Consider the following 16,625-nt stretch of genomic DNA (forward strand, 5'->3'; position numbering starts at 1 on the left):
ATCCCCAGCTAATGCGATGAGATTTATAGGAATTTGGTTAGCTGACCAGCTGCCATTTGTATTTTAACTGAGAATATGCTAGAGCATGCCGATCACAAAAAGTAGAACTACTGCTATTTATATTATTGCCAAACATGCTGTGATGGGGGGGTGTCCCCCACACAGGCCCTGAAAGGGTTAATGCGGGCTTGAGGGGTCAGTGATGTTATCTGGCTGCACCTGGAGGGAGAACCAGGCTTAACTGAACATGAAGCCCAGCTAGGTAGGAGCAGGCTCGTTAGTATAAAGCCAGGACATTTAAAGCAGAAGGAGGCTGCAGGGAGAGTCTGATCATTCCCTGGGAGCAGAGAGGTAGGGAGGAGAAAACCCACAAGGGAGAATAAAACTTGGAAGAAGGATCAATCCCAAAAGAATTGTGGGGAAAGAGAGCCTGAGAGCACTGAGTAGGAAGAAGCCCAGGGAAACAGTAGCAAGGAGTAGGACTGAGCAGGACTTAGCTGCTTGTTATAGGGTCCCTGGGCTAGAACCCAGTGTAGAAGATGGGCCTGGATTCCCTTACCAGCCACTGGGAAGTGGCACAGGATTGTTGGAAACACTAGCTGGTCCAGAGGGACATAGTTACCCTCAATAGTCCTCCTCTTCCAGTGTATGTCTGCACTACAGTTAGACACCCGCAGCTGGCCTGTGTCAGCTGGCTCAGGCTCATGGGGGTTGGGCTGTGGGGTTGTTTATTTGTAGTGTAGATGTTTGGGCTCAGGCTGCAGCCCTAGCTCTGGGGCCCTACCATCTCACGGGGTTCTAGAGCCTGGGGTCCAGCTCAAGCCCAAAGGTATACAGGGCCAGCCGCGGGTTTGTAATTAATGTGTAGACATACCCATAGTGGCCTGGCCAGAGGGCCGAGTCAGGAAGAGAGAGCATTCTGAATTGGTGTGTGTGTGTGTTGGGGGGTGTCACAGCATGAATAACCGACAGAAGGGGGAGGCCAGAGTGGGTAAAAGCTGATCTCCAAATGTAGCCATAAGGAGGTGCTACCTGTGGTGAGTGTACCCCTTCACACTTGCCATGAATGATTAGACTTTCTACCTGATCCTGCACAGAGTGTAGTCAATTATAAAACTGTACCACCATCCACTTCAATGGGCACAAGATGGAGAGCCTCTATTGTTGACTCTCTTTTTTGGCTGTGATTTGTTTTGTTTATTCCATTGTCATCTAATGGAAATGGGGACACTGAATGTCTTTTAACTGCATAATCCTACAGTCGTTTCTAAGGGAAAACACCCTGAAGTGTTTTGCCTGAGTAAAGGCTGTAGAATAGTTGTCTGTATCTCTAATTGTCTTTAGCTGAACTAACAGCAAAATTATTTCACATGTTAGACCTTGCTGTCAAACTAGGAAATCTTCACTCCAGCTTTTCTTTAGTTAGCACTGGCACGAAAGGCCTGACCATGTTATCAGGTTCACATAGACCAAAAAATCCAACTTTTGCTAATATTTTAATTGGATAATATTTCTCATATCACTCATTTAAATTTTATACATACACTATTCAAGTACTGATTATATTTAGCATCTATTACATGTATACTTTATGTGTTTGAGCTGCATAGCTACCATAAATAATACCATTGGAAAAGAAACACAAAGAAGACTTGTAAATGAACAATTTAAACACATGCATATGGAGATTGAATATTAATAACAGGTTTTCACCAGATTAGGAGTCAACTCCTAGTCAGTTAATTCTCATGGCTAGGACAATCAATGTCAATGACATCATCTGAATAAACAAGGCAGGAAAATCCTAATCCCAGTACAGGAAGGCCCATATTTATGTGATTTTCACTCTCTTCCAGTCCCACAGCATGTAAATTACACCAGTTTAGCCACCTTGAGGTTCTCTGACATAACTTGTATCTCCTTATACACCACCTCTGAATTTGAGTCAGTTCAGCAAAGGACTTGAGCACTCGTGTAACTTTAAGTAGGCAACTAGTATTATTGAAGTCACTGGGACTTCTGATATGCTTAAAGTTAAGCTTATTCTTAAGTGCTGTGCTGAATCAAGGCCTAAAAGAACTCTCATGAAAAAACACTTTAATATTAATTATGAAGTCAACTGTCATAATCAACTTTAACAGCAATAGTTATTGGTAATGGTAATAATTCCTACTTTATATGACTAGGTGGTTTTAGAGTATGCTTTGAGACCAACTCTTCAATCCATACATGGACAAAACTGCTTTTAAAGTCAATGAGAATTTGCTGGATTTTTGAACTGCAGAATTAGCTCCTTACAGGGATAAACTCTCTCTCTCCATTTCAGATACAAGGGGGTGGTCAGTTTCCAAAAACTGTAAGAAAATATGCTTTGTGGAGCTTGGATGCAGTATTTCACTGGGGACAAATAGATCCACACCACCTTTCATCCCCCTATCTTCCTCCACACCTGTGGAGTGCGCTGGGCAATGGACCTGCAGCCCTGAGGCTGAAGTGGCAATCATGGATCATACAGAATTGAGTGGGGGAGCATTCCTTAAATCTAAAACCCAAGGAAATCCTCATTTAAATAGGATTTAGTCTCTAATGTTAACTGATGAGAATTTTTGGGGAGAGCGGGGGTGTAATTAGAAAACATGTACTAACTAGCAGAGTGGCTTTGTGGTTGCTGCCACTCCATAGAAGTTATTCTGGACTTTCACTTTTGTACTTCTGGGTTATGGTCTGCTTTATGAAGCTTGCACAATTGAGCTTTTAAGGTATAAATAACCATATGGTATGGAAATATCTCCTGCTGGCAGCATAGGTGTCTCTCAGAGGAGACCTAGGCTATTACCTTTCCTAGTAAGAGGTGGAATATGATGAAAGTGGATACACAGGGAAAATGGTACACTCAGAATGGAGTTATAGACTCTACTGTATCGGTACTAGCTTGTGAGCCAGATTCAGAGATGGTAAAGGAACAGCCTAGACAGGGATGCCTGTTGAATATGGGAATGGGATCACTGCCAACACAGCAAAAATATTTGAGGTAACCAAATGCCCACATTAATAAACAGCAAAAGGACAAGTTACAAAATCTACTGAGAAACAGAATCTTTGTTTTCCCAACAAGAAATATGAAGGATGAGAGCTTAACAGCAAAGGCTTACTAAAATGTATGTAATTAAAGTACTGCAAAGACCTGTTTCTGTGACATTTCAATCAGTCTTCTGTATATTAAGGTATTTATTTGCCTGAAGACTTTTGTGATAATTTCTGCAAAAAAGAAAGATACATGCATGTTAATTTGAAATACATGAAACAAATCCTAATTGTGACACTATTATTTATAAAGAACTTAAAAGGGCAAGGACATTGTCACAACCTCCACCATATGTCAGCTGACTTGGGCTAGTATGTGGCCAGGAGTATTCACCACTCTCTTTAAAGAGGTATGTTAGATATTGTTACTGTGTTTACTCCTTCACAGGAGTCAAAAACAACGTGCCAGTCTTGGGTACAATACCTTTGGGAACTACTGTCTTTGCACAGCTCCTGCTCCCTTGTCCCCAACACATGGGTATGTCTACATTGCAACTAAACACCTGTGGCTGTCCTGTGTCAACTGGCTTAGGCTACGGGGTCCCAGAAGGATGCCCCCTAATGGGGTCCCAGAGTCCAGGCTCCAACCCAAGCCTAACACTGTAATTAAACAGCTCTGTAGCCCAAGCCGAAGGCAGCTGACACGGGACAGCCAGGGTTGTTTAACTTCAGTGTTGACATACCCACAGTGGCTTAATGCCAAAATCTAGCCCTTGAATTTTAAGAAGACTGAATTTCTTTGTACTTATACTGTTTTTACAATAAATTACTGTACAACATATGTAATGTACAGTATACCAAATGAAATTTAGTTTGTTTACACATCATATACAACATCCTGTACATAGTGAAGTATGTAACTTTCCCAAACCACCTCAATCAGCTTTAAGATCAGTATAGCTACATTGCTATATTTAAATTTGAGCATTTCCATTAAGCATCTCATTTGGGGAGTTTAATCTCACTCTGTGTATTTATATTGCCCCTGTCCTCATAGTATATGAGCCTCTCCCAGCATTATTATTTCCAGCCTTGCTTGAAAGTGTATATTTTAGATGTTTTAGACCTCAGAGAAATCAAAAAAGTAGAAGTTTCCATTTTGCAAAACTTTGTTTTATGTGCTCATGATAAAGTTAATGAATGAGGTTCAAGGTTACCATCCCTCTAAATAAAGGGTTATGCAATAAATTACTCTGCCACAAACATTTTAACTGTTCATTGAAACCAATGTACATAAATCTAAATAAGTCATATCCTGTCACTGATGCCACATTTTTTTTTCCCTAGTGGCAGTTGTATCATCAAACAGTAGCTAGACCAGAGACTCCAAAACATCAGCAAAAACCCTTCACTCTGAAAATGAGACCTTTAAAGTGTTTACCTGCAATGTGTTTGTCCCCTCCTTTTTAAAAATTAATATTAAGAGCAGTAAAATTTATAAATTCACAAGTGTTGAATAAATAAAGCTAATGTGACACAAACTAACAGTTATGAAAATTGAAGAAAAGGTTGATATTTAGCAGAAAATATGCAGTCTTCTCTAATCAGTTTCCATAAAGAACCCTATAAGCTTACAACATTCAATAAGTACCTGAGAGCTGTACTCCCCTGTGGCCCAATTGCTACACGTCTATTTAAATAAAGGTTGCTCTCTAGGATCAGTGTAGCTCCTACTGCAAGATCTGCATTCAAGTGGTTCAGCATTCAAGAGGCTAATATTAATGGTGGCCCTACAACTAAATCCCTGCATCTTTTCCTGAAAATTCCTCAGTCTTAACAGGTAATGTCTTTCTGATGTTCCCTTTTCAATGAAGAATGGGGCTCTAGGCAGTTTGCAAATGGTGGGCCTAAAATTAATGGAAATTAGGAGCGCTCAATAAAAATAGCATACCATCTGCAGAAATTCAATTTCTGTTTGAAGAGCTTCACAAACATTTTCCAAGTCATCTTCTTTGTAAATGTCCAGTTCTTTTTTAATCCTGTTTCAATTAAAAAAAAAGTGATATCCAAGGTTAGTCAATTATTGTTTCATTCAAATTTGGCCTAAGCCTGCAATCTGATCAGCGTGGGCAGACCCTGATATCCTACCTGCACAGATCTGATTGCATGATCAAGAGCTAGATTTGCAGTTATGACAGACCTGCATAACTGCGTAACTCCTGGAGATTATTCATCACTGGCAGTTGTGGTAGTGACGAGGAGAACTTTAGAAAATGACAATCTCTGGGTTTGAAGAAAATATATCTAGAATAAGTGCTGTAACAGACAAATGTGAATTATAGGGCTATAATTCTATTGCTGGGTTGAGGTGATATCATAAACTATGAGAGGATTATAACCTCATAATTCAAAATTTGCCTTTCTACTAATACATGGATTTGAATCATTGATCCAGGCCTTCCACAGGCTCCCACTACTTTGCCTCCATAGTTATCGCTGCTGTCTCTCCACTGCTGTTATGTTTGTTCCATGCAGTTGCTGTCCTCTCCTTTGCAATACCAATAGCCTGTGTCGGGGGTTCTCAAACTTCTTCATGGTGTGAATCAATTTCAATAGAGTGATTCTCTGATTAAACCTCCCCTCCTGTTCCTTGTGCTGTACCCCATTTCTCCTTCCATTCAATGTCACATGACAACCCTATGGCAACTGTAGCAATTGTTTACCTGGAAAAATAGTAGTATTAAAAGTATCTTTAATTTTTAAAAGTGTTTGTAGCTAAATTGGAATATGCATTAGCAGCTGGAAATAAGGAGGTGCCAGCACTTTGTGACCAGCCACCTCACTGTGTGAACCACCAGAAAGTGCTCTGCAAGCCAACAATGGTTCAGAGTCTGGGAACCTCCGTGTTAAATCTTTCTTAAACTGAAGGGCTCTAGGTCTTCACATTGAGTTTCCAGGAGGGATGTTATGGAGAATGAAATTGGTCACAAGGACAAAACTTTCTAATTGCCACTCGGTACCAAGCTCAGAAAGCAGCCCCTACAAACACAGAACCTGTGACCGAGTTAACCTCTGGCACGGAAGCAGTTCATACAGCAGCTTCTTGTCGTCAAAATTCTGAATTGTGGCAGATCCTGAGACAGAGGAAATGCCCCCTCCAAATGTTAATGGAGACTGGATAGAGCCATTGAGAGGGATTGACTTACCTAATACTGTCTCCAGAGTGGCCTCAGAGGCCACGACCAGAACAACAGATGCCCTGTTCAGCAGATAACTAGAGTCTGTGCAACTCTCACAGAAGCAAAGAGAGCTATTCACAAATGAATAATCCTCTCTAAAGAGGGCGGGTTCCCATGGGGAATATTAAAGTTTAGGAAACAAGCAGGCAATTAGTGCTGTCAAAGGTACCAGTCCAAATTACTGTGCATCACCCATTATATTTACTTAGTTAGACATTTAATGGACCAAGGGAAAAGCTAACCCCAAACTTTTAGTGGCCTGAAGTATATCAAGCAGTAAAATTATATGGTGAGCCCTGTCATGGGTGCTAGCAGTTAGAGAAACAGAAGAGAACTGCAAAGTTAGGTTAAGTCCACTTCCTATAACAGAAGAACAATTTGAAAGGGTCACGCTGGATATTTTGGGCCTACTATATAGGCAGACAAAAAGGGAAGAGGTATATTCTGGTGCTACTGAAATATGCCAGCCATTCCCTTACAGCAGTAGCCCTGTGCACTGCTGATGTAGAGAGAGAAACTGACAACCCTTAAGTGTTTCATATATTGGGTGTTAGAGGATACTAATGAGTTAGCCTAGTATGTACACCTCTAACTCATATAACGCTGTCCTTGGGAGCCAAAAAATCATACCGCGTTATAGGTGAAATCGCATTATATCAAACTTGCTTTGATCCACCAGAGCACGCAACCCCCCACCACCCTGGAGTGCTGCTTTACCGCGTTATATCCGAATTTGTGTTATATCGGGTCATGTTATATCAGGGTAGAGGTGTATATATAGATGACATTTCTTTAGTCAGCCTAACATGGGCAGAGCATCTCTTCCACATGGGGCAGTGATGCTTCTCATAAAAATGGCTTTGCTAACTGTGAAAGAAAAAGTGTAACCTTGATTTGATAGAATTAGCTTATTCGGGACACAGAGTTAGAATGGATGTATTTAATAACAGAGACTGACGTTTGTTTCATTTTTTTCCCATTAAGGTACCAAAAAAGGCAAATGGCAGAAAGGGATAAGTTAGAGCTGTATATGATGTGTGAGGTCTCTCTGTTTAGAGAAGGGTTACAGAAGCTTACAGAAGCATTTCTTTGGAAACAAACTGCATACATACATGTGTTCTGACAAAAAAGGAAGATTTTAAAGAAAGTTTTAAAGATGGTCTACAGTGTGGTCCACAAACTTTTTAGTACTGCAGTTCCCTTGCAGATATTTTAAAATTTGGTGGCTCCCCATACCAAATCCCTTTTTTTCTTTTAAACTGACGCAGGATACTAGAATCAAGATGGACTCTAGAGTTTGGATGTTTTTTGTGACTTTAATTATATACAATTTGTTTAATTATATAATCTGATCTAATCTGGGTTTTTAAAACTATAATTTGAAACTATAGGGTTTGAGGAGGGGGGGTTGGTGTCTTTGGACAGAGCTTAAAATGTTAGTGAAAAGAATGGACTTGTTCTGAACTGCATGGTTGTGCAATGTTTGGTTGAATCTCTGATAGTGCTGGATATTCGTTGTTTTCCAAGTTTAAATGATTTCTGTGTTTAGTTTTCCTGGAAACAATTGCTGAAAACGCAGACACACAGAAATAACTAAAACTAAATGGAAGCAGTACCTTCATAGCTTCATCACTGAGTTCTTTGTACTCTCCCCTAGCAGAAATCCAGAATTCCTTATTTGTCATATTTGAAAATTTGGTGACAATTTTTAGCATGTGATCACTTAACAATTCTAAGTGATTTTCTTGAGCTGGGATACCTAAGGTTGGAATTGAGTTAGCTGTTACCAAGAATGTCTTTCAGATGCAATCGATCTGGAGATTCATGTTCAACTTCAAGAAAATATTCATCAAAGTGGGAATACAGTCCAGACAAATGAGTGAATATTGGGTCGTTAATTCCATTTTGATTACTTTCACTTTGTTCTTTTTAAAAGTCTGATAATATTGGAAACATCTTGGTAACTCCCTTTTCAATGTGGCATCTTCAAAGACAAACTTTCTTCATTAATCCCCTGATTTTCTCTTTCATATATAGTATATTTGCATTCCAACCTTGACGTATTAGGTTCAGTGCATTCAATTTGCTAATACACCTCTACCCCGATATAATACTGTTACTTGGGGTTCTTTCAACCCAAAGCTCTAGGTAACTTTTACTCTGTGCAAGGAGGTGTCAGGAAATAAATCAGGGGAGACACGGCCATCCGACTGATAGATGGCTGGCACAAACAGGATAACACAGGAGTGCTTTCACTTAAAGCTAAACTTTACTAGTCTCAAGCACTTACAAACGCCCACAACAAGATTAGTAAAACACCCCCAACCCTTGATAATTCCAAAGCTGAGTGTGGCTTTCGAGTGACACAGCAGCAGGCTTCCGGTGACCAAATCTTCCGTCTGCCGGTAGGGAATGCAAGATGTACCCAGAGGGAGAGTCCAAAAGAGTCCCCAAACGAGTCCAACTATCTCAAGCTTTTCCCCCTTATTTATACATTAATAATAGAATGACATGTCCCTTAAAGAAACCTTGTTAAGTAAGCAATTTCAATGATCAAGCAAGAGGCTCCTTCTGATTATTGATTAACCAGGTGTGGGTTTTTCCAGCGTCTGCAGCCTTGAGACCCCAATACACATTCCTGAGGGTACATCCTGCTCTTTTAAAATGCATGTATCAGCAACTTCAACACAATTCTTATCAGAAAGGACGCGGGGTCAAGCTGCCCTGGCTGTGGCACCCCAAACCCCCTCCCCTCCTGCCTTGGTCAAGCTGCATGACCACTTTACAGCTTGCTGACTAGGCCGCCTTTAACAATAAGTAATAGTGGTTTTAGGCACTCTACTGGTTTGCCAAAGTCTAACCGTACAAACGTGACCTGATATAACACGAATTCGGATATAATGCAGTAAAGCACTGATCCGGGGGGTGGGGCTGCACACTCCGGTGGATCAAAGCAAGTTTGATATAATGCGGTTTCACCTATAACGTGGTAAGATTTTTTTGGCTCCCGAGAACAGCGTTATATCAAGGTACAGGTGTATGTCCCCTGGTTAACCCAGTGTTGTAAAGAAGTCCAATTACATATGTAATCTGCAAGGTCTGTTTTCCCCAAGGAGGAAAATTCTGATTTCATCACACACTTCAAAACCACCTGCCTTTGCTATGAAACAAAACTTGAATGGTCAGTGCCCATTTGTTCACATAACATACTAAAAGAGTGTGTGATCACCAAGGATCCTAGTTTTCTGTGATTTAAAAAAAAATCTCCTATAAGAAACATAAAAATCCACCTTTTTCTGTGATTAAAATTAAATGTTGAATTTCAGTTTCCCTAGCCACAATATATATAGGTATCAGTTGAACAAAATGTTATTGATACAGTAGAACCCTGTTTGTCTGAGCCTCCATTATCTGGCTCTCCATATTAATCAAACTGGGGCTAACAGCTGAGCCCTGGGATGGCAGGGCTCCTGCCATCAGCCCCAGGGTGTTTAATATGGAGAGCTGGATAATGGAGACTCAGCTAAATGGGATACTACTATATATGCTTTTATTTTTTCTCAAAATGTAAAAACTAAAGATTCTCTATAAAAATGCAAATTCCATGCTTTTCCATGGTAAATGAATGTCTAGGATCCCTGGTGATCACTGCCCAGGATTTTATAAAATTAACAATTTTAATAACAATGTTGAGAGCCTTATATACTTCATGTTGCAAATTCTTCAATCGCAAAGCTTGGTGATGAATCATACAGAGTGTCCAAATTGATGCTGGTGTCACTTTCTTTAATCGTGCTGCAATGTCCCTGTTCTTTCCAGTCATGGCTGCAGCCCCCTCCCCACACAGCCTCCTCTGCACACAGCCCAGTTAAGACCTTCATCCACTATGAATTTATCAAGAATCTTGAGTATTTTCTCACTTGCTGTTTGAGTTGGGCTTTTTTGCAAAATAAAAGTTCAACTATTGTACCTGCTGTGACAAATTTCATATAATGCAGAAACTGAAGTATGTTGGCTGTGTCTGTGGATTCATCAAGCTTCGGTGTAAAACATTTATGCTTCTTAACTTGTACTTACAACTGGTCCTAGCCGTTTTCTGCAAGATCATCAGTGTGCAAAGGGATAGAATTATTTGACATCGGAGTGGTTTTGAATGCCATGGCTGTTCGTTCCCCAATCATAATTCTACACATCTATGGCTGCTGGAAGAAAAAGGCTCTTGCCAACAGTGTGTGCTTGTTTGCATTTTGCAAGTCACATCTAAGGCTTTTTGAGGAAGCTTCTTTAGTCACAATTCTTTTTTTGTTTTGTTTTGTTAAATCTTTCATTCTTCTTGTTTACAAAAGAAAAAATTGTGGCTCTTGTATACAAATTCCAGGTATTTATTTTCTAAATGTCTCTGTATTTTCTCTGGCCTCAGATTTTCATTTATTAACACTTGAAAACAAATAACACATTGTGACTGTGGACTCTCCACAGTAATATCAAGACACAAAAATCCAAACATAATATAATTGTCATTGTATTATCTACTTTTCTTCCTTTTTCAGTTTAAATTTATTAAAGTCATCATCATCTTCAGCCAAACATTTGCTACATGTAGGCTTAACACTTGATAAAAATCATTCCATTATAAAGATAAGATGCACTTGAATTATAGAACCATAGGGTTAGAAAGGACTGCAAAGGTCATCTAATCTAACCCCTTTCCAAAATGCAGGATTTGTTGTGTCTAAACCATCCAAGACAGATGGCTATCCAGCCTCCTTTGAAAATCTCCAGTGAATACACTTCCACAACCTCGTGAGGAAGTCTGTTCCTTTATCCTACTGCTCTTACAGTTAGGAAGTTTTTCCTGAGATTTAATCTAAATTTGCTATGCTGTAGATTGAACCCATTGCCTCTTGTCCAGCCCTCTATGGCAAGAGACAACAACTTTTCTCAATCTATTTTATGGCAATTTTTCAAGTATCTGAAGACCAATGTCTTATCCCACCAAGTCTCCTCTTTTCCAAACTAAACATACCCAGTTCCTTCAGCCTTTGCTCATATGGCTTGCATTCCATCTCTTTGATCATCTTTGTTGCTCACCTCTGGATCCTTTCCAGTTTATCTACATCCTTTCTACATATATTGGTGACCAGAGCTGAGGCCTAACCAGCAGCGAGTAGAGTGATACTATCACCTCCGGTGACTTGCATGCTATGCCTCTGTTAATGCAACCTAAACTTGCATTTGCTTTTTTTGCAACAGCATCACACTACTGACTCATGTGACGTTGTGATCAACCACAACTCCCAGATCCTTCTCAGCAGTGCGGCTACCAAGCTGGTTATCCATTGTTCTGGTTTTGTGCCTTTGATTTTTCTTCCCTATGTGTAGCACTTTACATTTGTCTTTGTTGAATTTCATTTTGTTGTCTATAGCCCAGTTTATCAAGATCCCTCTGAATTTTAGCTCTATTCTCCAAAGTATTGGCAACCCCCTCTAGTTTTATGTCATCTGCAAACTTGATCAGTATACTCTCTCTACCTACAGCCAGGTCACTAATAAAGATGTTAAATAACACCGGACCCAGAACAGATCCCTGTGGAACCCCACTTGAGACCTTCCTCCAATCTGACATAATTCCAGTAATAGTTACTCTTTGTTTGTGGTTGTTTAACCAATTATGTATTCGTTTAATGGTAGTTCCACCAAGCCTGCATTTCTCCAGCTTACTTATCAGAATGTCTTGTGGGACTCTGTCAAAAGCCTTGCTGAAGTCTGGGAATATTATGTCCACCGCATTTCCCCCTATCCACCAAATCAGTTAGCCTGTCAAAGAAGGAAATCAACCTGGTTTGGCATGATTTGTTCTTGGTAAATTCATGCTGGCTGCTAGTGATCCATGCTGGCTGCTGCTTCATCTTCCACATATTCACAAATTGAATGTTTTATACATTGCTCTAGTAGCTTCCCAGATATTGAAGTCAGACTGATTGGTCTATAGTTCTCCAGCTCCTCTTTTATCCCCCTTTTAAAGATGGGGCATTACATTAGCCCTTCTCCAGCCTTCCAGGACCTCTGCTATCATCCATGAGTTTGTAAATATTATTGCCAGTGGCTCTGAGATTTCTTCAGCTAATTTCTTTAGTACCCTCGGGTGAATAGCATCGTGCCCTGCTAATTTGAATTCATTCAGATTGGTCAGAAAATCTCTTTACTTATCTCAATCTGCGTCCCTTCCCCTTTGTCTATGGTAACATCACTTGTCGTCCGGTCACATATTATTTTTTGTGAGAAGACTGAAGAAAAGTAGGCATTGAGCAGCTATGCCTTCCCATCATCTTCCGTTACGAGCTCACCACCTTCATTGAGTAGAGGACCCACACTGTCCTTGGTCTTTATTTTTTGCCTGGCATATTTTAAGAACCCCTTCTTGTTGTCTCTAACATTTCTTGCCAGCTGTGACTCATTCTTTGCCTTGGCTTTCCTGATTTTGTCCCTATGTGCTCACGTTATTCCCATGTATAATTCCTTGGTGACTTGCCCCTCCTTCCTTCCATTTCCGGTATGTATCCCTTTTGGTGTTTAGATAGCTAAAAAGCTCCTTGTGCAGACTGTGGCTCTTTTTATCCTTCCTCGGCATCAGGATAGCTTGGTGTTGAGACATCCCCCTTTGATTTTCTTCCTAATTGGACCTTGCCTACTATTTCTCTGAGTCAGTTGAAATCTGCCTTTCTGAAGTCTAGTGTCCTTGTTTTGCTGTTCTCATCTCCTCCTTTCTGTAGGATCTTGAATTCTATCAGATCATGATCACTTCCTCCCAAGTTCCTGACCACCTTCATGTTCACAACTAATTCATCCCTGTTTGTCAAAACCAGATCCAAATGGCTGACCCCCTAGTTGTTTCCTCAACTTTTTGAATCAGAAAACTATCCTCTACACATGGTAAGAATTTGCAGGACGTATAATGTTTTGCTGTAATAGTCTTCCAACAGATCTCAGGGAAGTTTAAATCCCCCATTAATACTAGCTCATGTGTATTAGTTAATCTTGTTACCTGCTTGTAGAATGACTCATCCATCTGACTTTGTGGCCTATAATAGACCCCCACCATAACGTCGGTACTGTTCTTTTCCCTTGTTATCTTCACCTAGAGACTTTCTGTAGGTCTGCCTCTCACTTCCTATTGGACCTTGGAGCAAGTGTATATATTCTTGATGTACAGCGCAACACATACTCCTTTTATTCCCAAACCTATCCTTTTAGAACAAGCTATCTCCCTCAATGCTGGTACTCCAATCATGGGAGTTGTCCCCACAGTGTCTGTGATGCCAATTAACTCATAATCTCCTTCATATACCATGTTCCCCATACTCCTTGTATTTGTATATAGGCATCAAAGATATTTTGAAGACTGCCTTGTTGCTTTTCTTTTTGCCTTTTTAATGCAGTTGTGATTTCTAGTCCCTTGTCCAGAAATTAGCCCCTTCCCCATGTCTTTGCCTAGATCCACATTGGACAGATTTTTGTCACCATCCTCCATAGGACCTAGTTTAAAGCTCTCCTTATCAGGTTAGCCAGACAATGTCCAAAGATGCTCTTCTAGTATTTGATAAATGGAGCCCATCCCAGCACGGTAATCCTCTTTCCTGGAACATCCGCTTGTTGTCAAAGAAGATAAAGTCCTCTTGCCGACACCACCTGCATAGCCAAGCATTTACTTCCATGATTCAACTATCCTTGCCCTGGCCTTTCCCTTTAATAGGGAGGAGGAATGAGAACACCACTTGCACTCCAAATTCTTTTATCCTTCTTCCCACAGCCCACATAGTCTATAGTGATCTGCTCCAGGTCATTCTTGGTAATTCTCAGTGCTTAATGAGTCTTGGCAGACTTTCAGTCACATCCTGAATTCTAGCTTCAGGCAAGCAGCAAGCTTCTCAGGATTCCCAGTCTGGATGGCAGATGGATGACTCTGTCCCCCTGAGGAGGAAGTCCCTGACCACTACCACTCTTCTCGTCTTCTTGGGAGTTGGTTGGGTTCTCCCTCAGCAGCTCTCTTCCACTATCTGGTAGTGCTGGTGCTGCTGCTGGCACTGGAAGTCTCTTTGCCTACCACTCCAGCAAGAGGCCTTCAGCAGAGACTTCCTGCTGAACACTTCCCTCAGCGGGAAGTCTCTCTGCTGAAGGCCTCCTGAAGGAGCAGAGGGCACAGAAGCTCCCAGCCTCAGTGGGAGCAGCAGCATAAGCTGCAGAACCACAGATAAGGTACAGGAAATTTTTAAACTCAGTTTAATAGTCTCTTAATTAGAAAATAAAATGGGCATATCTCCTCCTCTCCCCTCCCCCCCCCCCCAACACTCATGGCTCCCCCGTGAATCCTTCAAGGCTCCTTTGGAGAGCCCAGGCTCATAGTTTGGGAGGCACTGCTCTAAGAGGTAATATGCACTGCACTGTAATAAAGTTAATGTATAGCTCACAGAGCCTTTAGAAGGGAGAAGTGGTACATTTAAAGGTCTAAGCCTCCGATTCTGATCTTGGTTACATTGATTTAAATCAGAGTAACTTCATTGCTCCTAATTTATTACTTTCTGTATTTTCCTCTGTTAGCTTGATATTAAAAGCCTAATTTGTTTAAGAAAAACAAAAGCATAGTTTATTTAATGTGGGAATAGGCAGACACTGATTGCTTTGAAAGTGAATACTGCTGTTCTTGTCTTCTGGAGTCAGGTGAAATTGATGTGTCTGATAGTCTGGTGTGTTTGGTTGCGGGTCTTGAGCTACAAATGATACCATGGCTTTGATTCATGTGAGGAGTCCCAACTCACTTCGTGGCACCAGTACTGAGGGTAAAATAACTGAGACTCAAGCAATAATTTTCACTCATATTTGCTTATCTGCCTCTCGGAGCTACTATGAGAATTCTCTGTGAAGTGCTTTGAAACTGTCAAGGGCTAATTAAATAATTATTTATGCATTTTATTTTAAAAGTTTTTCTAAAACTTTTAAAGAGTCAGGTGGAGACATTTACATTTCTCAGAGTTTGGGGGACAGTGGTAAGTCATTCTCATTCAAACGGAGAGGTTAATTTTACATTAATCAATTGATTCTACTTTCAAGTCTTCCTTCTTTCTTATTTAGAAACTAAGTAATTACAGTATGTGCCAGGAATATTATACTCACAAAACAGGAGATGTCTGTTAGGTTGTAGGCTACACAATCAATGCTGTGGAGACGCCTGAGTTAGTGAATAAATGATGAAGTTTTACCAGAAAGAATGCAGAGACAATGGAAATATTCAAAATAATGCTTAACCTGGAAGTAGATTTAGCTTTCTCATTTTAGTAATCAGATCAGAAGGACCTTCATACCAATCTTTTCACTGTCAAATTAGATGTGCAAATCTGTGGAACTATATCATCCTGACACAATTCTCAGTCACTTTTAGAAATGGAGTAAGGTGCACTTCTCACCAGAACAGGTATAATAGGACATTTCCCCCTCCCTCAGCATAATGACAACAGTTCTTTAAAAACAAAGAAAACAAAATACAAAGTTGGGCCACAAGATTCTTGCTCCAATAATGTGGATGAGTATTCAGAGAATTATTAGGTTAACCACTTACTTTCCAAATAAACCAATATTTATATAAAGCTCTATTATCTCACTTCACTTATGGCTTCTTTACTCACCTGAATTTGTGTAAGCACAACACAAAACAATTCAGTTTTTTTATTTTATGCTGACAATCATCAAAGAGCCATCACCAACTCAGTCTCACTAAGCGCCTGATTCTGCAGGCTTTCACTCACATTGAGTGGTACCTTACTGAGGACCCAATCTACTGCCCACTGGAGTAAATGGGAGTTGAATCAGGCCCTAAGAGTATGTCTACACACTACTGCCAGGAGTGAGCCTCCCAGCCCAGGTAGACAAATTAATGCTAGTGAGGCTTGAGCTAGCAAACTAAAAATAGCAGTGTGGACACTGCAAGTTGGGCTGCAGCTTGGGCTCTCGTGTTCACCTGTCCCCCTAGGCTTCAGAGCCCAAGCTACAATGTTCACACTGCTAGCTCAAGGCTGTCTACCTGAGCTTGGAGGCTCGCACCCAGCTGCAGTGTAGAGATACTCTAAGTGACTAGCCTCACTGACTTCAGCAAGGCTACTCAAGATGAGTAGGCTGGCAGAATTGAGCCCTAAGTCAGTAATACTTAACATTGCTGTAGCAGGCATACCAGCACACTGCTGATTCCTAGCTTTGCTCCCTTTTTTTAAATATTAGGTTTACTTAGTATGTTCTTGCACTGCCAATGATGCCTCTTCCATTAGTCTTGAGTGCCAGAAATGGCAACGAGATGAAGGCTGAAATTAGTTT

At 40.6% G+C, this 16,625-nt stretch overlaps 1 protein-coding gene across 1 annotated transcript in view; it reads right to left on the minus strand.

Moving 5' to 3' along the window:
• Nucleotides 1-1,493: 1,493 nt before the first annotated feature.
• The window catches only part of CCDC172 (coiled-coil domain containing 172), a 37,340-nt gene continuing 22,208 nt past the window's right edge, over nucleotides 1,494-16,625 (minus strand). Inside the window, exons 7-8 of the mRNA XM_045025335.1 lie at nucleotides 4,976-5,063; nucleotides 1,494-3,258 (exon numbers count right to left, since the gene is read on the minus strand). Coding sequence (XP_044881270.1) covers nucleotides 3,229-3,258; nucleotides 4,976-5,063 — 118 coding nt within the window. The 3' untranslated portion in view covers nucleotides 1,494-3,228. The remainder of the gene's footprint in view (nucleotides 3,259-4,975; nucleotides 5,064-16,625) is intronic.

The sequence above is a fragment of the Mauremys mutica genome, chromosome 7 (assembly GCF_020497125.1).
Source record: "Mauremys mutica isolate MM-2020 ecotype Southern chromosome 7, ASM2049712v1, whole genome shotgun sequence".
Taxonomy (NCBI): domain Eukaryota; kingdom Metazoa; phylum Chordata; order Testudines; family Geoemydidae; genus Mauremys; species Mauremys mutica.